The following is a 23,534-nucleotide window of genomic DNA, read 5'->3' as shown; positions in this document are numbered from 1 at the left end:
AACCCTTGAAATGGTGGCTGGAGGTAGGGATGGGGAGTGATGCTCACGTCTGCTCTGCTGCTTGCGTGGCGACTGTCAAGTGTGTCCTCTGGGATATACTCATTCCTGGGAGCTTTCGTTGTCGACGATGCAGTCCTCGTTTGTGTAACTATCCTTGTCAAGAGAAACATTTCGAGGAAAAAACGAATTTAAATTTTGTTTCTCAATCCGGTGAACACAGCGATCTTTTTTGATCGTTTTCTTATCTTTCAGTCTGATTATCGATGACGAAATTTCGTTGTGGTCGATCCTCTTGATCCTTGGCTTTGTTGGAGGAGTGTAAAAGTAATCACTCCTGGCCTGAGGTGTGCAACAGTCGACTGAGCTTATTGTTTTTGACCGAGCGCTGCCTGTAGCTGCGTGTTCGGCGATTAAATTACTTCTTGGTGTCAAGAAACACTCGTTTTTGTCAACCTCGTGACAAACAAGGTCATCGCACACATGCGAGGTAAGGTCAGCGGCAAAATCCTTGCTTGCGGCGGCAAGGTAACTGGCCTCACTACCGTCACCTCTCGTACCACGCTCGCGAGTTGTTGTTTCTCTCCCACGGCTATCAGCCGTTCTAACGATGGGACCCGCCTCGCGGTTTGTTGTGTCGTGTTCGCTGTCCTCCGAGGTTCTCCTGTCACAACGCTGCCCGCTCGCTGCGAGACACGTACGCCGGCCTCCTCCTCCTCCGTCGAGGGCTCGAGGGTGGCGTTACAAGGACCAGCAGCTTCCGTGGAAATTGTAGGCACCTGGCCACAAAAACCGTCGCCCGCTTCGTCCTTCGTGCGTCCTGCCAGCGCGAGTGGCGCCGCACGGCGGAAAGGCGCGTGCGCGTCTTCTGCTGCTGATGACGTCGCAAGGCAGATTACATCGGTGCTTGTCTGACCCTCTTGGCGAGAGTACAAAGGATTAGTAGGCTGAGTACCTGTAGACTCATGTTTCCTCGCGTTTGGCAACCGGCTCTGTCGATTTACAACTGCTCCTGGGTAATCGACCCGATCAGCTGTGTGCACTTCTGTGGAAATCCGTTTTGCCTTAGTGTTGGTCGCGGACTGTTTTCTTAATGACAGCGATAATTTATCTGATGACAAACTATGTGGCAGTAAATGGCCAGCATCGACAACAACATGCGCTGTGTGAATAAACTGTTCTCACCCCAGCACTTCTACCGTTCGTTGCGGACAAATTTCTCTCGCGTGAAAAACTTTCAGCAGGACTGTAACACGTGTGTGTTTGCAGTCCTGCACTCCCACCTTCGAAACTTGAGAGTACAGTAGCTCCACGAGTGTTGATATATGTGCGATTCGTGTCAATATGGTCGGTGTTATTGCTTTGTAAAACAGCGCTGACCTTATCAGTCTCCTTTGCCTGGGTTAGTTCACTACTCAAAGACAAGGAGCACCTGTCGACACTCAGCTCAGGTGCTAAAGTGGTCTGCAGGTCGTTTCTAGCTTCTGCGTTCAGTTTCTGCTGAGTCTTCCTTCTAACAAACTCTGTGGTCTCAAATCCAGAGTTAAGCTTGATATGGTCAGTAGAGGTGTCTATACAAGAAGCAGCTATGATTTTCGGTTTTTGGGACAGCAGATTGTAAACTTGACCTACATCAGAGGGTTTCGTCATGCTGATACTGACACTAACACTCTGAGCGTCGCCATCGACACACCTGTGTGTTATCGCTGGGTCCCCTGCAGACGAATCACTCACTTCCTGTTCGTGCGACGTTTCCGACAGGTGCTGGGCATGTGTGATGTTATCTTCAGTGCTAATGCTCACCAAGTTATTCTCTCCCCTGTTGTAACACTTCAACCTCGACCAGGTCTCCAAAGAGCTTGCAGAAGCCCTTGCTTCTGGAGTCTGAGACTGTTGATGACATTTGGCAGTCAATGCTATAGCCGTCAGTGGAGCAGCTCTACTTTCGTTTTCTTTAACCTGCTGGCTTGTCTTATCTATGACCTTAACCTTGGTAACCGAAGTGTTTGAGGTTCTCGCTGCTCCTCTGCTCTGACTCAGACAATAGCTGGAACTTCCGGCTGGAGTAATCTGATTTGTACGGTTCACCTTCCTAACACGAGGTACAAAGGAGCGATCCTTCTGTCGTGCTGCGTCGTGTGTACCGTTGGCTGCACTTTGACGAGAAAAGAACTCGTTGCCATTCCCATCCTTGTCTGTTTTACCAGGTGATGACCGTCGGAGCAACTGTCTCTTGTTCTGACTGGAAGGCGATCCCTTACCTTCTGCACTCATGACCCAGCGGCGACCGCTGCCACCTCGCTGATGATCAGCCGCAGCGTTGCATGTGACTGCACCTTCGTTAAGCAGGTCGCTGTGACCCAGACAAGAGCCGGCGACAGGAGAGCGCAGCAGTATCTTGGCGCGAGAGCTAGCCGAGGGCGACAAATCGAGCTCAGTGTTCTCACGATATTCGTTCCTTTTGCTTGGTTTATAGGCTTTTGAGCGTGGGATCCCTTTAGTGTGCGGAATTTCGTGTCGACTTTCGTAACGGAGACAGCTGTTATGACCGTCGACACCGGGTGCATCCGACTCTGATCGGTGCGTTGCGCGCTTCTCAGATTTTGAGCTGTGATCATCCTCAGCACTCGGCCCCCGAATATCGACTCCGGTTATGATAGACGTTTCTGCTTCTGCCAGCCGATGCTGACTAGGCGCATGTCTCCAGGATGTCGGCAACTGACTGACATCCGATTTGAGTGGCTGACCAATGGCATTTTCTGTCTCAACAGTCTTTACTTGCTTGGGACGGTGCCGGGCAATCTGTCTATACGTCTTTACAGAAGGAGAAGTAGTAGTGTTCAAAGCAGGCTTCACAGTGACTGCAGCCACTCGAGGTGAAACGATGGCTTTAAGTTCTTGCACAGACCTGTCTATTCGACAAGACCTCTTGGAATCTGTCACTTTCTGTCCTCCATGTCGTACTAGCCCTTTTTCTACAGCGATCAAAGAACAATCAGACAATCCACATTTAACGTATTTCTTCAAAATGTTTTTGTCGTTACCTTCAAGCTCAATCACTTTTTCTCCTCTAGCGCTGAAGTCTTTTGAATTCTCTTCTTCTTTAAGATTTAGTTCAACCGAAACGAAATCAGTTAGGGTCTGGACATTGACAGTTGCACCTCGTGAAGAAGAAATCTCTGTTTCACACAGTTCCGCTCCAGTTTTTATGCTCTGACAAACTGAGCTCTCACGAGCTTTCTTACCAACCACGCCATCACTACAGAACTGGTGCTCTGCTGAACTTGCTTTATGTTCTGCAGGTTTGGTGCAGCTCAAATTTAATAAGTGATTCTCCAAATCAGTATCCTTTTTAATGCCGGCGATTCCTTGGTTAATCTTGGGTCTAGGTCCCGAAGATTCGGGTAAAAGCGGTGAAGACCGGCGCGCGTTCTCGCGAGAAATGCTCCTAGACACTAATGAAGGGCTGCCCTTCTTAATGTTAGATGTAAGCCTCCATCTTGCCCGCGTATCTTGTGTTAAGTAAGAAGAACGAGAAGAAGATGGGTGTCTGCTTGTGTTTCGATGCGGTGATGCCTCAGACTTTGTTGAGATGGAAGACGGAAAAGGCAGTGACAGAAATGAAAGGTTTCCTGGACTTCCGGTCGAAATCTGCGATGTAATGCCTTCGCTCGAAACAGCGCTTTTGTCACGCTGACCAGCGGTGGGAAATTCCTCCTTTTTTGCTAGAGAAGAAACTTTGCAAAGTTTCGATCGACCGTTTGTGCTGGGAGTCCTGGGTGGGTTCAGGCGGCGGTGCACTTGATAGCAAAGGTCCCCGTCATGATCAGCAGAAAATCTTTCCGGCAGCCGAGACTTTTTGCCTCCACCACCAGTCTCGATCTCTTGGCAAACGGTGGATAACGGCAGCGACGGTGATGACGATGAGCTAGCTGACGACCCCTGTTGTGGATGCAAGGGCAAACGGTCCGGCTGAAGCAGCTTCAGTCGTGTCGACATTGAGCGACTGGTGCCGCAGACCGGTAGCGGCGCTGGCTGGCCGCCGAATGAGCTGCCCAGCACCCTCGGCCGCAGCTCGCGAACTCGCCCGGTCCTCTCGCCATCGATCGACGTCAGTGCTGAAACAACTCGGCAGGAAGATGGCCGCAGTTTGGAAGGAGGTGCTGCTGGCAGTGTCGGGGACACCTCCACAAACTCTGTCTACATTTATTTCTGGAGCTCCTACATTATTTAAATTGGTATGCCAGTCATGCCTGGAATTAAAAAGAAACGTACGGCTGCCTTTGTCAGTCACGTGAGCATACTTCAGGCGACCTTTGGTCAGAGGTGCTGAGCATGCGTTCAAAGGGCGAGCGTCTTTTCCGGGTAGACAGGCAATTGGGGCTGTTAACGCGGGATGTTTCTCTGGGTTTCTTCTGTTTAATCTCAAGTTAGTGTTCTCCGGGGTCCCAATTCCACCGTTCTGACCTCTAGACAATAAGCAAACACGTGACTGAACGTGCTGTTGTCCAATGAGATCCCTTGGCGAGGGCGTGTTTCGGCTCTGCAGATCACTCTGTTTCTGTATCTCTGTATCCCTGGACTTGCATTCGATTTTTCGGGAGGGTTCGCGTGCCGTGAGACTGGACCTGCACAGTCTACAATGTAACATTTGACAGCGTATCCCGGAAGTACCGACATCGCCCTCGATATGTTTCGCTAAACTCCGAGAGGATGGTCCAGTTGCACCTTCCTTCTTTGTTTTTGTTCTTTCAGCCCTTCCATCGACACGTTTACTATTTACCATTGATTCATGTTCTCTCTGGTGCTGGAGCTTCTCTGTGACTGGAAATGGTTTCGTCGATTTGTTTTTCCCAAGTTGTGAAGAAGGCGATGACTTGAGACCTGGTTTGCATCTAGATGTGTCGAGGTTAAGACGCACGTGGTTGTTAGGATGTTCCTGGTTTTCCTTTCCCAAGCATTGTGTTTTGTTTCTAATGTGGGGTGTACAAAGTGTCTTCCCTGAAACTGGGGTTTTCTCGGTGTTTTCTTTTGTAGGTATTTTTGTAGTCCCACTAAGTGCACACCTTCCATTCCTAGACCAGTCTTTACTTGTGGAAGGAGATGCTTTACGCATTCTTTGATTTTCTCCGGAGGATACTCCAGGTTTAGTGTATGTAGTCAAGACACAGCTTCGAGACACCCGTATCTCGGTAGCTATAGGGCCCTCGACACCAGCTCGACCATTTTTATGACACTGCTTGTCGCGACAGGACGGTCGTTTGGCCATGTGTTCATGGTGTCTGGGTTTTTAATTTCCTGTGTGTCTCCATTAATACACTTAAATTCCCATTGATTGTCTCTGTTATCAGCTGTGTTTTATGTTGACAGCAGAAGTACAAATATACACAGGTCAAATAACTTTTACGATGGATGGCTTTTAAGCAGAACCTAGAGACTTCAAAGCAGCGGTGCCGAAATCTTCACATGAACAGAATTGCACGACAGTGATTAGGCGCCTTCAAAAGTCAACATGTCAACAAAATTCGCCCAACTTTCAATAATTTCTTGTCTTCTTAGTCGAGTTGGTAGGTCTTATTAGTGCGACTCTGGCTTGTACACCAAAAAGTTTCTTTAAAAAAAATGTGCGCACTAACTTTAGAAGAGAATCAGCATCCGGACTTCAGACACCTGTTAGAGAAATAACATATTATATGTACACTTACTGTAAGGACTAACATTTAAAGCCCGTTCTTAACCAGACAAATATTGAAGAAACAAATATTTGACCAAGTTTGGCAAAGGTTTTGTCTAACCGTCGTGCGAAAACTTCTTCCAAATTTGGTCAAATGTTCGTCCATATTTGCCTGATTAAAAACGGGTATTATGTTATTTCAGCATCGAATAATCGACGATGTGAGTGCGTTCTACATACGAAGAATGAACAGTTTCAGTCTCATCATCCGGCTACGATCTCTGCGACACAAATGTTGAGCGACAGACGAGAGTGATGAGCTGACGAGGGCATGATCGTTAACTAAAGCTAACAACAAAAGGAAGGGACAGGAAACCGTTACATAAAACTAGAGTTTGGCGAGATTTCGCGTTGACTTTTTTCCGAAGAAGTCAATTAACAATGAAGATTTTTAAATGAAAGTCCCATTGTATATTTGAATGTAACCATTTTGACCTTTCTCTGCCCTCCCTCCCCGCTTGACATGTGACCTTTGTCCTATTCAATAAACGAGTTCGAGTTCCCACTAACCCACATCCAATACATAATCTGTGTTAAATAGACAGACCATGACTTAGCTAATACAGTTTTCTTAATCAGGAATAAAAAAATTATCTCGTACATGTTTCCTTTTTAGCGAATACGAAGTGGTTTCACGTTACCCCACCCACCACCAGCCACCCAACGATCACAACCACCTCCAGAACATAAAAATCTGTCTTAAATATGTAGTTACTGATATGGATGACATTTACACGGCTGTTCACATGCATATGAAACTTGTCCATCGTCAAACATGAAGAAAGAGAGAAAAGAAGAAATAAATACAGCCCGACAATGAGAGACTCCAGACATCCTGCCAGTTGTTTACATGGAGTCTGCTGAGACTCATGGCACGCGCTCATTACGGCCTCCGCACGCACTTTATTGACATCGCTTCCGCGTCAGCAGACGATATCACACAGTTGTCTTAAAATAAACTACACACAAACAGAAGGGTCGCCTCCGCTGATTCAGAGGATTTCCTGAACTGCTTCATCCTGGCCGCGAGGTGAGTTGCTACAGAGCAGTTTAAGGATGATATCAATGAACAAATTATCGTCTGGGTGCCACATCAGTTCTAAGACGAGGCGAGCATGACCGGTCACGTGACGGTCCCTGGTGTTTATTATGTTCTCTACGGTAATTGAAATGTTGATCAAAACCGGAGGATGCAAAGAATATTGTTATTTAGTTAGCGGTTCGCTGACCACGTATAACTCATTATTTCTTTCAATTTTCACATCTATCGAGCTCAAGAGGAAATTTGTGTAGTGAGTTTTTTTTTCTTTTAAAGGAAAAGAAATTTCGCAGCAGACAATAATCGATTGTGATCGTTCATGCTGAGATGGGGAAGGCTATTTCTACAGAGAAAAAAAAACGACAGTGGAATGCTATACCCGATCAATCAGATGAGCATTCTCCCCAAATTTCCCCACTCTACCCCTTCTCTTCATCATTTTTGAGTGTTGGGCGAGTGCAAGCTTTCCAGAAAAAATTTTTTAAAGAATGATTTCTCCCGGAGACGTTTAATGCGTCTGTTAGCCTGAAATTACACCAATTACAACCCAGCGGTTTTTATGATACCACTCTAATCCCCCAGACATGAAAAGCTTGTGAACGGTTTTTGTGTTTGGACAGTTGCTCCCACCTCCACCCACGCATCTGCACACACAAACATTTTTAACTGCAGTTTTGTGAAGCGAGGATGGTATTAAGAGCGCACTAAGTTTCATTCTGTCCACATAGATGCTTGAATACATGCGATGGTGACATGGCAATAACTTAGTAAACTAGACTCATTTTTTTTAATGCACACACACACACACAAAATTTTTATCCGAGGGATACAGCCCTACATTTATAACGCAGTAATTCAATAATAACTACAAAAGCTGTTACCACCACAGCAACAGAGGATTACAAAGGTCTTTAGTCATTGATATTGACAAATGCTTGACTAAATTCGGCAAAGCTTTTGAATGACGGTTTTTCATACATACACAGGTAAAAACTTAGCAGAGCTCGGTCAAGGTTCATTTAAGTTCGTCCGGCTAAGAATGACCTTAATAAAGGTGTCTGTGACCTGCAAATAGCATGGCTAGTAACTGACATGTCTGTGTGAGCATTCATTGGACGAAAGCATCCAGGTCAAGTTACAAATTGATTGATTGTCCGTGCAGAAGCCCAGAAAAAGAACTGAGGTTGCTAACTAAAAACATCTCGGTCTGTACGTCTGATGTAGGAGTGAGTTTCGCGCTCAATGGCGTCATATAAACTGATTATCCCGTTGGTTCCCAATGCCTTTTCCCCGTAACTGTTATCGCTCATTTGAGAGGAATTAACTCCCGTTTTTATCATGAGTTCAGTCGGTTCTCTGAGTCAGGTGCACCCTTAGCGGCAGCGAGCAAGTGTGTTTTATATCGTACTTTCTTTTTTTCACAAAGGAAAATTGGACGCACGTGAAACAGATGCGAAGGTCTTCTCGTAACCTTTTTTTTTTTTTACTATGTTATTTGAGAAGTGAGGCGTTAGAGACCCCACTTTTTTAGGGTCCAGCACTTCTTTTTGTGAGGGCGATGCCCATCTCCTCATCGTCTCATTTCTCCAAACCAGTATGGAGTTAAGTGCCCCTTTCCGGCAGATTTATTGACTTGGGGAAGTTCAGTGCGCATCGCGGATATCGAACAAGTGCGGCTCTAGGTTTGAAAGCCAGTGCTCTAACCGCTGGGCTTCCCCTAGATGAGACAGAGATCGTTCACAGATAGCGGTTAACTTTCTACAGCATGCAATCACATTTCAGTTTGCTCCCAAAGCAACATCTCATGCAGTGATAACGAAGACGACGATAATGATGATAATGATAAGGAGGAGGAGGAGGACGAGGAGAAGCAAAAGCATGATGATGATGAGAAGGAGGAGGAGGAGGAGGACGACGAGGAGAAGCAGAAGCATGATGATGATAAACGAAAGCTGCTAGTAAACATTCATAAGCTACTCAAGCTCTCGCTTTTTAACGGACGTAGTTAGCGAACCCTCCCGGGGCGAAGGAAAATAATTTTTTCCAAACTCCTGCATCCACTAAGCCTGCAAGCTCGTAGCAGACGTCAAGCTGAAGGATGTCAAGTCAACACAGTCTGCTTTAAAACTTAAAAAAAAAAAACAAAAAAAACTCAAGCCAGTACATGCACAGCTTTTGTAAGCATCCTGACCGTTTAAAATCACTGAACCGCCGAGTCAACAGCTGGATAGCCTCCTCTCCCCCAAATCTTCTTTCCCTTCTTCATCTTATGCCATTGCTGCTACTATTATTATTTGAAAATATGATTCGTGTCGTTGCTGTTGAAAAATCATTTATAAAGAAAGCAGAACAGAAGGTATCAGCTGATTCAAAGTTTATTAATAGAGAGTAAGACTCTGGCGCAGCGCTGACTAAAAAGGAATAGCAGGAAGATAACCGAAGAGTTTGTGAAATTCTCGACAGCGCTCAATTAACCGTGCTTTTACTGGGACGTCTCGCGCGCGTGTTTTGCTTCTTTATCTCTACAGGAGGAAACTCTGACTCGTCTGCAATCCATCTCGTTGTCTCGGTTTCCAGACTCACTCGTCTGCCTGCAAACATACACCACTACCTCTTCCAAAAATTCTCGATTGGCTCAGCGCAGGAAAGAAAATATTTACCGAGACGGCAGAACAGAACTAATTGTCAAGCAAGAAGCGTTAAGTTTGATCAACAAATTCTTCATGTTTTCGAAACAAAAGTTTTTAAAAAATGGGAGGAAAGGCGGGTATAGGTATCGCAGATACTTCTGACAGAATCCGCGTCCTTCCATGTTGTTTCAGACAGGTTTCACGGTCCTAGTCAGTTTTGCAGAGTGGTGATCAAGAAGCTCAACCCATCCCCTCAAAAAAAAAAAAAACAACAACGAAAAACAACAGTCTGGCGGTTGAAAGATTAAGGAGGTGGCTAAGACGACAGGACCAACATGTAAATGAATAAATGATCGAGCAACGGAGAGAAGGATGGCAAAGAATAAGGAAAGGCTTAAAAGTCGCATTATCACATTTTGACTTTTGATTAATACACAAGTTCTAGTCGTTCTGTTTATACGATTGTTGGTATATAACTAGGACTACTAGGTCATTCAAATCCACCTAAAGCCGACCATATCGATTAACAAACTAACGTATAACAACGAAGAGGAACCCAATACGAAGTGTAAATTTACAGTGGAGTAGACCGCTAAAATTTCTGTATATTTGCTAATGAAAAATAGGGTTTGACGGGCTAAGCGCTTAGCATCATATCTATGACCAGTTGAGCTTGACAAGCTTAGAAATGTCCATGTTTCATTGGATTAAACAAAAGTTAAGACACTCAACAGTCTCGATGACAAGGCGCTCGGTTTGTAAAATTGGGTTTTTTTTTCTGAAGATTGTCGGTGAAGCGAACATCACTCTGTCTAAATATAGTACCATCCCTCACTATTTTCCACAGCTTTAACTTTTTCTGTTCCCACTATTCTGCCTCTCAGTCCGGAACTGGCACAAACACGACTTCACTGGTGTTATTTTTGGCTCAGCATCTAGTCACTGACACCAACCCAGGGTGTACATTATGCTCAGTACAGATGAGGAATACACGCGGGAGTTCCAGAAAGAATGCCGATGGCTGCACACCGAACACTGCTAAACATAATTTTTGAGAACACTCCTCTAAAGCTCCACATACAAAGAACCTTCCTTCTTCTTTCCCCGAGGCCACTCCAGACTACGAGGCTGTGTAATGGCAGCTGCAGACAACTCAGAATGTTTGCACGACTACATCTGTCTTCAGAAATGTAAAATTTCATTTAAAATTATTTTTATAAACTATGTCCATAGCCGTAGATTTAAAAAAAAATAGTTATAGGATTTTCAACGGATGAATACAAAGCTTTCGCTGCTTCATTACATGATCGAAGACTATACTATACTCCTCATATATATTCGTTATGCGGTCAAAGATCGAACAACTCATGATCATTATATAGTCAAAGATCGTGCAAAATAAAATAAAAAATCGTACAACTCATATATAATAAATATCTGGTCAAAGATCGAACTAAACATGTATAATCATTGATGTGGTCGTACCACGCTCCTTCCGGCACTAATAATGATCTTCCCAGTAAACGATAAAACTTTATTTGTAAAATATAAATTGAACAAATATTCCTCAATAAAAAATATTATTAATAAATAAAAAGTGTTTGTTGTTGTTGTTGTGACAGACATTTCATGCAAGGGCCTTTAACCGAACACATAGTCACATATTTGACCATGTTTTCAAATGTTAATATGACTGTCATATAACAAAGTTTGATAAAGCAATCATTATTTGACAGTTTCAGGTTGAGGTCGTTGAGAGACACTTAGCACAGCAGTGGACAGGAAGTAGATTAGGGGGCTGCTGAATGGATAACTTATGCTGTTTGAATGCCGACAGAGAAAACAGCTGGAGGGCGGGCATAACTGAATTTGCACACGCATTCCCTGCAGTTATTATTTTTTAAAGCCAACACTCGCGGAATTATGGCGATCTGTCATGTGCTGGGGGTTTTCTTCTTTTTTTTTTTTTTTTTTTTTTCATTTTTGACATGACATATTCATCTGGAAATGAGCATACATCAGGCGATCCACACCTCTTGCTGATTTGTCTTCCTGACTGCTGATCAGTGATATGCAAGTATGCAGGTCATACCTCTCTGTTCTTATGAGGAAGCCGGGTTTTTTTTTTTTTTTGGTTGTTTTTGTTTGTTTTGTGTTGGTTTTTTTCTTGTTTGTTTGTTTTGTTGTTGTTGGGTTGTTTTCTTTTTTTGTTTTTGTCTTTTGTAGAATTTCGCGCGACATTGGTCATCATCCTTCAAAGACCGTTGTGGCAGATAAAAATGTGACCTTGCATGCTAGTAGAAGGCCATTACAAAATGGCTGGGGATTTTTTTTTTTTTTACCCAACAGTCACAGTATTAGACCTGTCGTTTTTTCCCTTCTTTTTCATCAGCAACATGGCTACTCGACATAAATATTTATATGTACACGCATCAGGTAATCATTGAGTTGGGATTTGTTCGGCTCACAGTGGCATGCAAGCATGCAAACATACAAACACACTTCTACTCTTATGAGGAAACCGGTTTCTTGCAGGATTTACACGACTGGTCAACGACCTTCAAACAGCCTTGTGCCAGTGGGGAAAAAAAAAGATGACCTTGCATGCTAATCGAAGGCCGTTACAAAATGGCTGGCTTGCCTCAAGTCCAGGTTCATTGACTTGAAATGTGGACCCAGGCGGGCGGACCTCCCTGCGGGGATCGTGTACATGACATATCTCAAAAGCAGACATGCTCTTAGAACCCTTGGGGGTCAGAGGAAGTCACGATCGCAAAAAATCAATAGTCGTCTGCTTCACTGGCCGGTCGCTGTAATACCCGCCATTTTGCTCAAAGATGCAGCTTCAGCAGTTTCTGAAATCAGTTGCGACGCCTACACACCATGCATAACTTTTATTCACCTTGTCCACGATGATTCGATTATGTATTTATACTCCATGACAGGCATAAAGGATCTCAAACTTCTAGCATGTTTCAATTTTAATTTTTTTTCCCCTTAAAAAGTGGAAATGGGAATATCGGAATGTTAATGTTGAATATTTCAAACTGTTGGTTTGAAGAAAACAAACAGCACACAGCTGTTGTGCCGATATTAAATATTGACCAAACTAGCGTGTTCATAAATTCTCCATATACCTCAATTGTGCAAGAAATGCATGTCTGCTCCGAAAAGAATCAATAGATGCAGACGGAAAACACTCGCAGCTGTAATCTCCCCTAGCTACAAACATATCTCTTTCCACTGCCGGCCATTAAATCAAAGCGCCTAGGGAGTCCTCCGAACCAGCGGACTTGAACACGTGCCAAGATATCGCTCATTGAGGAGTTTTTCCCTTTTCCCTCGAGGCACTTACTGAACACAAGTTCAATCAAGCATCTTTCTTTCTTTTCTTTTTCATACACGTTCGCGCGCACGCAAGAACCCTCGGCGAACGTGCTGTGACGTTACGACAGGAGCTGTGACGTAATGTTTACACATCGATGTGAAAGTCAGCCTCACGCCAGCGCTCGGCACTTGTGTAAGATTAGCCGGCCATAATAAGGATTGTCTGTCCATCGTTTAGGAAGATTTAAAGCAGTTCACTAATTCCATGGAGAATCCTCCATAAGTTAAAAAAAAAAAAAAGTAAGTTTGTTCTGCGTGCGTGAGAACGTGTTTGTGTGTGCGCGCGCGTGAATGAATGTATTTGTACAGGCGTGCGCATGCATACAACAACACAGTAAGACGGACAACATAAGGTGTATGGATGAGCAGGTAAGCAAATCAGAAAGTTACCGAAGAAAGCTCCCACTATTACAGCATACTCTTCGTTTTGTCAACAGCAGCGATGTCCATATTTACCTATGTCATCAGTTATTGCCTCCTGTACCAAACAGCTGGCTGAAAATCATTTATATATGTCTGCAAATGTGGATCTTGCTAGGTAATGAAATAGAGCTGCTACCAGACACCCAAATACTTTTAAACGAATTGTAGTTCGGGATATACCGCCTGCAAATCATTTCCCGCCTTAGTTGCTGGCACGGCATAAAACTCCAACAACCAACTAACCTACAAATCGTTTATGGGAGGGTATGTTAAAGCTGAACAGGAGATACGGCATGTACCCATCCACCCACCATCCGTTGCTGCCTCGGCTCATGACTTTTTATACATCTGTAATCTTGGGCATAGACGGTTAACTGTACATTTTATTACTTCACTACTGATATAATCGTTACACACAAAAAGTAATAATACCCGTCCTTCTTCAAACACAGAACTCGTGAAACTGAGAATAAAATTTTTTTATGGACTAGTGGGGTTCAAAGTCGTTTTGTAACGATTAGATGAGGCTGTGAAAGATATTATTTTCCAAAATCTGAGTAAATACTTTTTTTTTTTGGAAGATATACAAACATCTCCATGCACAGAAAGAAGTCAAAATGTTGAAGTTGTCATATTTTTAATTAACATATTTCCAGCCCTCCCATTGGATATGAGCTCACACAACATAAAGGTTTTCAAGCAATATCATGATATAAGTATTGGTGACATTTTAATGTATGTGTTTGCAGGCGTGTACGTCGAGAAGGGAAGAATTCAATCCTTAATAAAATGTTGCACCCTACTAGTTCACTGAGCTCTAGTTACACATCTTCGGAGATCATGTAAAAGTAGACACAACATAAACTGCACACGGCCAAGTAGTTTTATGGATCTTCTCGTCCGCGCAGGCACGTATCCTTAGGGATCTTTCTATGCGTGTGGATGGGTATCTCTGTGAACAATTTTCAGAATCTCTAAGGGATCATCTGGTCGGCTTCATGCAGATAACAAATGCTAATGCTGTCCCATAAAATTCTGCAAAAAATGGCGAACTGCCTTTATACCTCGGAACAATGATTGCTTCTTCTGCACAGAATGGAACCCGTCTTCCTTGCAATGATCAAGTCCCTTTTCGTCCCCATGGCAATCCATGGGCTTTCCTTTTCGAGAGCTCAGCATTAAAATTCCCGCTGAAATCGTCCAGACAAAATTGGAGGGAGTCGCTTCATCCATCATGTCGCGAGATGTGACTGGGGATCACCACAGTATGCAGTGATCATATCATGATTGGTGTTCCCTTAAAGGCTGTTTTCATAGGACATCTTGGGTTGTTTTTTTATATTTATAAATGAAGGTTTCTATTCTTTGGGTTTTTTTTTACGATTTGTCAAAGGCTCCCATGGCATCGCATTTATGCTAGCGCCTGTTCTTTTCATTTCATAACTCTGACCGTAAAGCTCCAAAGATCAGTGATTATCAGTCCAAGAGGATCGTGTACCTTCACATATTCAGTGTGTAGTTCATGGTAGAGAGCCTAAGTCTTCTCCTCGAAGAAATTTTCTGTTACATCCTCCTGTCGAAGGATGCTCCAATGCTAACCGTGCGGTGAAAATTGAGTAGATTAACGGGATTAACTCGATGGCGCGCGCACTGGCCGGTTCGACACCCGTGTGACGCAGCGTACATTTCACACAGCTGTGGAGTGAGTACCTGACTAAGTGCTGAGGCAGCGAAGAGGAGATAGGCTCGATCCAAGATAAGCGGGGGCTCTAAGATGTCACTCCCCTCAACCGACCGAAGCAGCCACTTGAGCAAAGTTTGTTTTCCTTAGACTCGACTTTGAGAGGAAATTCGTAATCATGATGTTAGGGAGATGCTCCCATGGGTTCATGGCATCTTTATCCGTTCTGCAGTTCGAGTCTATAAGTTATTGTGAATCTTCTTTTATATCACAGTCTAGCAAGAATCGCTACTCCATTAAAAAGCTCGTTTAAGTCCACCATCGCGCTACTAGTGGATTCTATTTAAAACAACAGACACCTTTAAATTATTATTTCTCTTCTTGCTGTGTGTTCACCAATGGAGAGGCGCAAAAAATCACATCTTTGTTTTCGAAAATAAATAAACATAATAATCATATTAATAATCATATTAATTCGTTGGTTGTAACACTAACCTTTCAATTGAGCACTAATTAATTTTATTCCGTACTTGACAATAAAGCTGAAAACAATAATAAAATTTTTAAATCACAAACGGAGACTCCATCCACAGATATTATTGTCAAACGGAACAGTTTTTCAAGGGTTTGTTTCTCTATTTGTTATTGGATTAAATAATTAATGCTGGTAAACAAACTTCGTGCCCACAGCTGTGAACTTGCAGAAACCTAATAGTCCAAGGGAGGCAACTTCACATATACAGCACATAACTCCAGGTGAGGCGGTCATATTTGCTTTTCGACACTCATGGCACATTAACTGACTGGGAAAATCGACATTGAAGTTGAAAATACTTTCAGTGAAATATATTTTTTTCACATGACCACAACCATGCTCAAAACATTAACGTATTTGTATTCCTTTCTTTCTCTCAGGAGATAATTATTATCTATATTTAAAGGAAGGCTTTTAGTGTTTAACACATGAACTGTACTTCATGATTTTATGTGTAGTGAATGTATGATACTGGATTAAAAAGTGTCAGACAAAATGAAACAAAATTTTTTTCTTGTTTACTGCTTACAGCAGAATCAATTTCCTGCAGAGAAAATTGGGATAAACAATAAGACTACGGCTAGCCATTTGACAGAATTCAGATGAACAATTTGCCATCATTACACTATATTTGATAAGTATATTTTCAAGATTTAAAAAAAAATGTTTTTACCTGCTGCAACACTGGGAGGCAAGATCCTTTGGCTTTACATGGTGGAGTAAGACTTTTGCTTGTTCTGAGACTGACATTTGCCGATAGTCTGAGCAAGAAAAATAAGACAGACAGTGGTAAAAAGTGTCCTAAGTCTGTTTCCATATTAAAGAAGATTTATTCTTGAAATTATTAGCTTCAGGATGGTTGATATAACTTATGTGTGTGTGCGCATTTGTACTTGCATGCATAAGAGTAAATCATTAATTCACTCTTCATTGAGAAATATGGCTTCTCTTTCTATAACCCATTTTTTCAATAGACAAATGAATGTTGTCTGTCTAGCTACTATTTTTGGTTTTGTCAAATCAAGTTACTGTTGTAAGTACCAAGATGTCTACATGTTCAAATAACTATTTAACATATAACACATAAGATGAATATCTCTTACTGTCAGTTCAACTCCATGCTAGTAAGTCTTCATTTGCCCAGTATGTAGCAAAAATCCTCACTGTAGCCACGTGTGCCACATTCACCAGTGATTATGGCCTAATTGTGTAGAAATCCGCCTCACTATACTCCCCTCCTGCCCAAAGGCCAATTATGTTGTTTGCCCTTTGCTGAGTCACCGGCCATGACCGAATGTAATGTAACAATGTGCTACTACTAGAGATAAATAGCTCAGCTCTATTGAAAACAGATTTGTTCTTAAAATGTGTTTACCTATTTACACAATTTTTAACAAATAGGCTCAATTCCATGCAAGGTTTTTAGACAGCATGGTTGGAAGCAATTATAAACAGAATGCTCATTATGCTGGTCCTGGACTAAAGAAATCTTAATTTTCGGAGGTACAACATTCATACTGTTCTCTTCAACGGCCATTATTGTGATTTCTGAGGGTGTCATTTAAAGGGTACAGTCTATATTGAAATGATGTGTAATTCATGTAATACATTATGCAATTTTGTTTCCTGTAAATGTGTACTTGCTATATCATGCTTCTTTCATGATCAGTTTCTGCATCAGTGTATTTTTTTTAACTTTCATTGACTTATTTTATCTCTAGAAACATATGCTGTTACTCATTTATGATTTTCTCTTTTATTCTATACTTCTCATGAGGACTGGATTTTAAATGAGAAAAAAGTAGACTAATCCTTATACTAATAGAACAGCCTAACAGTCTATTAAGTTCTAACATGTTATCATGCCACCTTGTGTCCAACATAAAAATTAGGTGAGAATCAAGGGTGGTGACATAAGAAGATATATGATCAATAATTAATAAATTTGAGAGAGATATGTTCTGCCTTAAAGTGTTGCAAGTGACAAGGTTGGTGAGATAACCAGTTGAGACTTTCACCATTTCACATTTCATTATGTATCACTTCAATAGTTTACAAGCTCTTTATACATCAGTCAGTATCTAACAACCTTACAAACAAATCCATAAAAACTGTCTACTGGGCTACTAGATACGGAAAAGAAATTGTGTCTAATTATTTAATGTACACATTAAAAATTTAGTCAACAGTGTGATAGCAATGTTGTTTAATTATAAAAATCATACGTTAACTATAAGTTGCACACGACAGGCTCTGTAATAAGCACTGATATTATGTGTGACAGTGTTCACATTTGCCTCTGAACTAACTGATGATTGGAGTAATTTGAAAATACAGTTAGTGCAATCGTTTATTGTGGAACGAGATGCTTAATCGACTTCCATTAGAAGTTTCGGGTTCCCTGCCCCATTCATTTGATTGCGATCCAACCTCAGCTATGTACTTCAATAACAACAAATGTATAGCTAACGATCGCAAAAACTATAGTATATATTGTATATCAAAAAAGATATTCGAATTTAACATCTTCTCTTCCTTCTCTGATACTGAATCAGTAAATGATGCTATTAATAACGGGTCAGACCTCAAACGAAAGCAGTGTCGTCTGCATCCTATTTTGTATTTAAACTGGACACGTTTGATTCAAATGTGACCCTGTTTCAACCAAACACTTTTGTCAGTGACAATGCAAAAGGAAATTTAGAAATGTAAATAATTATTTAATCTCACCGTCATGATGTTTCCAGAAAACGTCACATCCATTTGTAACAGACTGATAACATCGACGACGATAATGCGTGTTCGGTAAACGTCTCATCGAGTTTCCCTCCGCAGAGCTCGAGAATAAAATCTCGATTTTCTATTGGTCAGCCCTTTGACCTTCCACTTTCACAGCAGCCAATGAAAAAAGACTGCACAAGTGCGGTGTCCCTTGGACCACTTTTCTTAGCTCATTACTCCTCTAATTTAATTTCTTTAAACTAATTTTTAAGCCTGCCAGTTTATTATTGTTTTGTAAAGTATCTACAATGTATCAATTATTAATGCATGCTATAATCTCCTAGACTAGGTCGACCCCTAAATTAAATATAAGTTATATCCTAGAGACTTATTTTTCAAATAATTTTAAATTTATAAATTAATCAAGATACCCAGTGAGAGACAACTACATTTAAAAATTCAAAATGCTCGTCCTTTTTCACACCCTTCCTGCTGCAATATCATGTTACTCTCAGCTCTTGTTCTTGTTATTTGGTTCCTCTTTGTGTTTTTTGTATTTGATTTTAATTAATTATTACTTAGTTTATAGTACTTATGTTGTTTATTATTTTATAGTTTATATATGCTATTTGTTTTCCTGTCCTTCGTACGTATGCTGTGCATGTTTCGTTCTTGTTCTTAAGCGCTAAGAGTTTTCTCCTTAGGAGTGTGAGTATAATGCGCTTTACAAATTTTGCAATTATTATTATTATTATTATTATTATTATTATTATTATCAAAAGAATAAACGAATTTGCACTTAAGCTTGGTGTATGATGAGTGTGCACAGATTCCGCTTTTCTTGGTGTTGGAAGAGCGAAAAATAAATATAAAGGTGAGTGGTCTTTGTGCGAGAATTTCCAGTGTGGCGTATATATATATACTTACTCTTGGAGTAACATTAACAGCAGAACAGCAAAAATCATCCTCGTCATCTCTGCTGGGGCTGTACGTTAGAAAGCAATTAAATTATTACATTTGTTTTGGATCACAAAATTATTATATTGACATTTTGACAGCAGCCGTCCGTACATCGAATTAAACAAATAGTACACAAATCTTAACGCTTTATTTGTTCTATAGAGAATGCATTTTGTTACAAAGTATAGATACATTTTAAAGGTATTTTTATTATATGTTATTTGGAGGAGAATGGTCATAGTTAAATGTGTACATGCCATGGTCACAATAATATGGGTGTGGGAACACAATGTACCCTTACAATCAATACTCTTGACTTTCAGTCGGCGACAGCTCGGTTCCTTTGTGCACCATCGCCATATAACAGAGCCGCACCATCGCCATATAACAGAGCCGTTCAGTAAATCCAGTGAAGTCAGCTTCAGACTGCTTCAAGAATGTTCAGGAACGAGCTTAGTTCTTCTCATTCAGTGCAGTGTTTTAAAGATACAGATTGGGCCCACCAGCTATTAATCCCGCCTTCATGGTGAGCATGGATGTATATATATTTATATGTCCGTGGGGTGAGAGATAGCATTCCAGCCAGACAACTTATATGATGGCCGTTTCCTCACTATTCCTGTCACAGAATTTTTAGTTACTGTGCAGCGAAACAATGAAACTCCCTCCCCATATCCGCCGCCTATCCACCATTGAATCTTGTAAATGTGCATTGAAGACACACCTCTTCCTTGAGCATTACTCCTAACAACAGTCCACAGTCCACACAATACTTCTCCTTTTTGAACCCACTTCCCTTTTTGTTTATTACTACTTCCCTTCTCGTCCTCCTCTGCTGAATCGCGACACTCTTAGTTCTGGATTTAGTAAACCGAAAAATAAGTTAATCAACAACTACAGCAGCAACCACCAACTTTATGTCATATCTGTCGGCGCACGTGGCTTGGGGCGTAGTTTTTTGCCACTAGGGATGCTGGGTAGGCGAGAGGGCAGAGGTAGGTCCCCAGCGAGACTGGTTGATTCACCTTGCATCCAGTTAGAGATTGGGGTCAAGGGTCGTCTGGTCATGGTTTTCCTGTCTTTCTTGCTCTCTTTCTTTCTGTCTTCTGTGGAAGCCACCACGGTTCGTTTGGGCGACGCGCGTGCAGGAGGCACGTGGTTTGGTTGCGTCGTCTTTTCCAAAATGTCGAGTCGATGGTTTCGTGATTGCACTGTGCTCAGGTTCGAAATCTCGCGATGAACCTCGAGATCTCTCCTCATGCCCAAGACGGACCTGTTCGTCTTGCGAACAGCTGCTACAACCTCTGCTACCACCGGTCGAAAACTATCATCAAAGACCTGGGAACTTGTGCGAAAGGTCAATTTGCTTTGTGGTCTGTGGCCGAAAGAACTCGGAATGTAATCACGTGATGATGGCAACGAGCTGAGAGATTCATCCAGGTCGCTGTCACAATCCTGCGAGAGTTCCAACTTCTCGAAATGGTTTTTCGTGTGGTTTTCAGCCAGCTGTGGCCACAGTTCTCCGCTCTTAATTTTGCTGGAGTCTCCTCCATTTCTCATTAGCTCCCGACAACACTCAGCGAGGCCGAGCTTCGCCGCCAGTTGGAGGGCGGTGAGACCGGCAGAATTTTTCAGGTCCATCTTTGGTGCGGACTTCATGTGCGGATGGTGGGTCAGGATCCTCAAAGCTGGAGTGTTCCCGCTCTCTACCGAATGAATCAAAGCAGTGTTGCCGTCCACATCTTGTAGGTTGGGGTCGCAGCGCCTGCACTTGACCAGCAGCTTGACAACATCCAGTTTGTCTCTCTCCAGACATGCGTACATCAGAGCTGTGCGCCCGAGGGCATCTTGAGCGTTGATGTCACAGCCGCGCTGCACGAGCTGTCGCACCACGTGTGTAATTAATGCCTCGTCACTAGACACAGCCACTGCGTGGATAAGCGGGGTCCGGAAATTGCTGTCCCTGACATTCAAGTCATCGATTGATGATAGAAGAGAACGCAAACGATGCAGATTTCCGTGAGTAATGGCGATGAAAATGTTTCGGTCTTCTGATTCTGCCGCCATGGCAACACAGTTCATTAAAGATTGAAGTTGCACATTAGCTGAGGATGTCTAGAAGTTCCCTTTTCAATTGATTGTTTCATTTGTATCAAGTGCCAGGTATCTGAAAAATTGAAAAAAGAATCTTGAGATCTTTGCTTATTAATTTCTAATTTGTAATCTTTCGTTAGCCTCTAAGCCATTGAGCTACAAAAACATTCAACCAACAAAAAAGTAATAGCTCGTACTCGTCAAATCTATGAAATTAAAATAAATGGATAAATTATGGGAGGGGGGAGGAATGAGAAATCCTGGAGACAGATGATACATTTATTTTATACAAAAGAATGAGAATTGACCATGCAAAAAGTGATAACCATAAACCCACTTCAGTCAACACTGCCAGTGTCAAGTGTTTGCTGCTGACTGTTATTCTTACCCGGTCCTGTCTTGATATTCCTTCAAAAAAGCGTTCCGCTCCAGTGGACGTGCATAATACGGAGTCTGTTCATGTCGAGCACACGCAGCACGTGGTACTGAGTGCGTTTTATCTACTCTCCTGTGGTGCAACCTCTCAGGTAGGTTTACCCACAACCCTTTCGTGGTGCTTACAGTGGTGCCTACATAATTTCAGCTTCTCGAGAGTCATAGACAACTCAGAGGTGTACAGTGTCAGTTTAGATAGGACAGAAATATATTTTAATTGTTAAAAAAACTGGGTAGAATTTCGTTCTTGCAATAAATTCTTGGGATCAGGATTCGGGGGTCGTAGTTATAAAGTGAGGGTACGACTCTAGGGCAAGATGGGGAACTTAAAGACAAGTGTCTTGTTTCCGAAGTTATAAAGCGGTGCCCAGACCCCTCAGATATTTTACCCGTGGAGCAGTAGTTATAAAGCGACAGTAACAATGCCATCGGGTAAACAAACATAAAGTAATATCCGAGGGGTCTTGTCACAGCACTGTAACCAAAGAAATATCATCTTTGAGTTCCCCGTGTTGCCCTGGAGAAACGACTTACTCTAGTTTCATGACTAGGGCCCCTGGTGTTGACATAAAGGGTTCCGCAGGACTGAAGCCACTGCAGGGGATCGGCGATCTTATCCTGTACTTTGGCTGGTAGAAATTTCGAGAACAACGAGACATTTGTATTCGAACCCTCGCGCGTTACCACTGCGGGACTGCGGATTTTACATCCTGGGATCAAATCTGATCTGGGGGCGTATATATTTCTCGCTGTCCTTGACTCCCAGATTCAGGGGTAACTGTCAGGATACAAGCCGGGTGGTCAGGAGTTTTCTCTGTTTACATTCCCCTTCATGAACCTTTCCTCGCCTGTGTGGTGTTGGAATCGAGAAACCTACTACTACATTTAAAATAAACAAACAAGCAAACAGACTATAGACAGTCAATGTTTTTCATTCCGACAAAAAGATATTCCTCGAGTATGTATTAGACATGTCAGCTGGTAAAATGATTTGAGTATGTCTGAGTCCATAAATACAGGATTTGGGCTGATTGCCTACTTCGGGTACATTACCAAGCCAGTAAATGTGCCGCATGAATATAAACCCAGGTGGGTATGGGACTCCAAAAGGGAAGCACTTTCATAATAAACCAAAGAACGGACAAATCAACTAACTAAACCATCGTTTAGTGCCCAATAAAGTTCGTTACAAAAGCTAACTCTAAAAAGTTTTCTTAATGGGACAAATGTTGAACGTTTGACCAAGTTTGACAAAGCTGTGTCCCATGAAACTAATGGTTCTAGTCGAATGTTGACACTTTGGTCAATGTGCCAAGTACAAACATGTTTACCAATACAATGTGTGATACTTTGATGGTTTGATGATTCGGACTTTGTCCGCATAACAACCACAAAAGCACAAATCAAGCTTACTGTGACTTCGTCGGCTGTGGTGAAGTTTCCAGAAGTTGAGGTAGAACTTTGGCTATTTCTTTCTCTTCTTCTTTTAGAAAGAAACAAGTGCAGGTATCTACCACTGACTGTGAAACACTCTTCTCAGCAGGAGTCAATCCTTCAAGACTATTGTTCAAATTATCGTTGTCTGTCTGCAGATTGTTTCTGGGTAAGGGGGTGGGTGAGATACCCGTAACCTGAGTGGCCTGCTCCTCCCATAGGCTTTGTTGTTTGCGGCTACTTAATTTGCTGGTTGGCGCTTGTCTCTGAATCTCCATTAATCTTGTCAGAGCTGCGAACAATGGCTATGACACAGCCAAAGCGCAGAGAATATGTAGCTGCATGCTGGGGCAGGGTGTAAACTTATATTGGTTATGATCCGTGTAAGTAACATACACATCCACGCTCGGTAAAGCGTACAGGTAGGGTCAAACTACTACAGTTCAAGACATTTGATTATCAGC

The 23,534-nt window shown here is 42.3% G+C and overlaps 2 protein-coding genes across 4 annotated transcripts; both read right to left on the bottom strand.

Moving 5' to 3' along the window:
- Nucleotides 1-1,101: 1,101 nt before the first annotated feature.
- Nucleotides 1,102-19,090, bottom strand: LOC112555427. 3 transcript variants are annotated; one of them, XM_025223825.1, is made up of 3 exons: nt 19,075-19,090; nt 16,100-16,187; nt 1,102-5,667 (listed from the first exon to the last, which is right to left on the bottom strand). In XM_025223825.1, the coding sequence occupies exon 3, from the start codon at nt 3,994-3,996 to the stop codon at nt 1,120-1,122; it is 2,877 nt and encodes a 958-aa protein (XP_025079610.1). In that variant the 5' UTR covers nt 3,997-5,667; nt 16,100-16,187; nt 19,075-19,090; the 3' UTR covers nt 1,102-1,119. The 3 variants fall into 3 exon arrangements, with proteins under 3 accessions (XP_025079610.1, XP_025079608.1, XP_025079609.1); XM_025223823.1 differs by lacking the exon at nt 19,075-19,090 and adding an exon at nt 18,157-18,261; XM_025223824.1 differs by lacking the exon at nt 19,075-19,090 and adding an exon at nt 16,530-16,684.
- A 172-nt stretch (nt 19,091-19,262) lies between these two features.
- On the bottom strand, nt 19,263-23,526 carry LOC112555235 (ankyrin repeat domain-containing protein 26-like). The gene is made up of 2 exons (XM_025223537.1): nt 23,050-23,526; nt 19,263-21,274 (listed from the first exon to the last, which is right to left on the bottom strand). The coding sequence occupies exon 2, from the start codon at nt 21,187-21,189 to the stop codon at nt 20,023-20,025; it is 1,167 nt and encodes a 388-aa protein (XP_025079322.1). The 5' UTR covers nt 21,190-21,274; nt 23,050-23,526; the 3' UTR covers nt 19,263-20,022.
- Between the last annotated feature and the right edge of the window lie 8 nt (nt 23,527-23,534).

The sequence above is a fragment of the Pomacea canaliculata genome, linkage group LG14 (genome assembly GCF_003073045.1).
Source record: "Pomacea canaliculata isolate SZHN2017 linkage group LG14, ASM307304v1, whole genome shotgun sequence".
Lineage (NCBI taxonomy): Eukaryota > Metazoa > Mollusca > Gastropoda > Architaenioglossa > Ampullariidae > Pomacea > Pomacea canaliculata.
The sequence above is the reverse complement of the archived record's forward strand: the minus strand, read 5'-3'. Positions and strand labels throughout refer to the sequence as shown.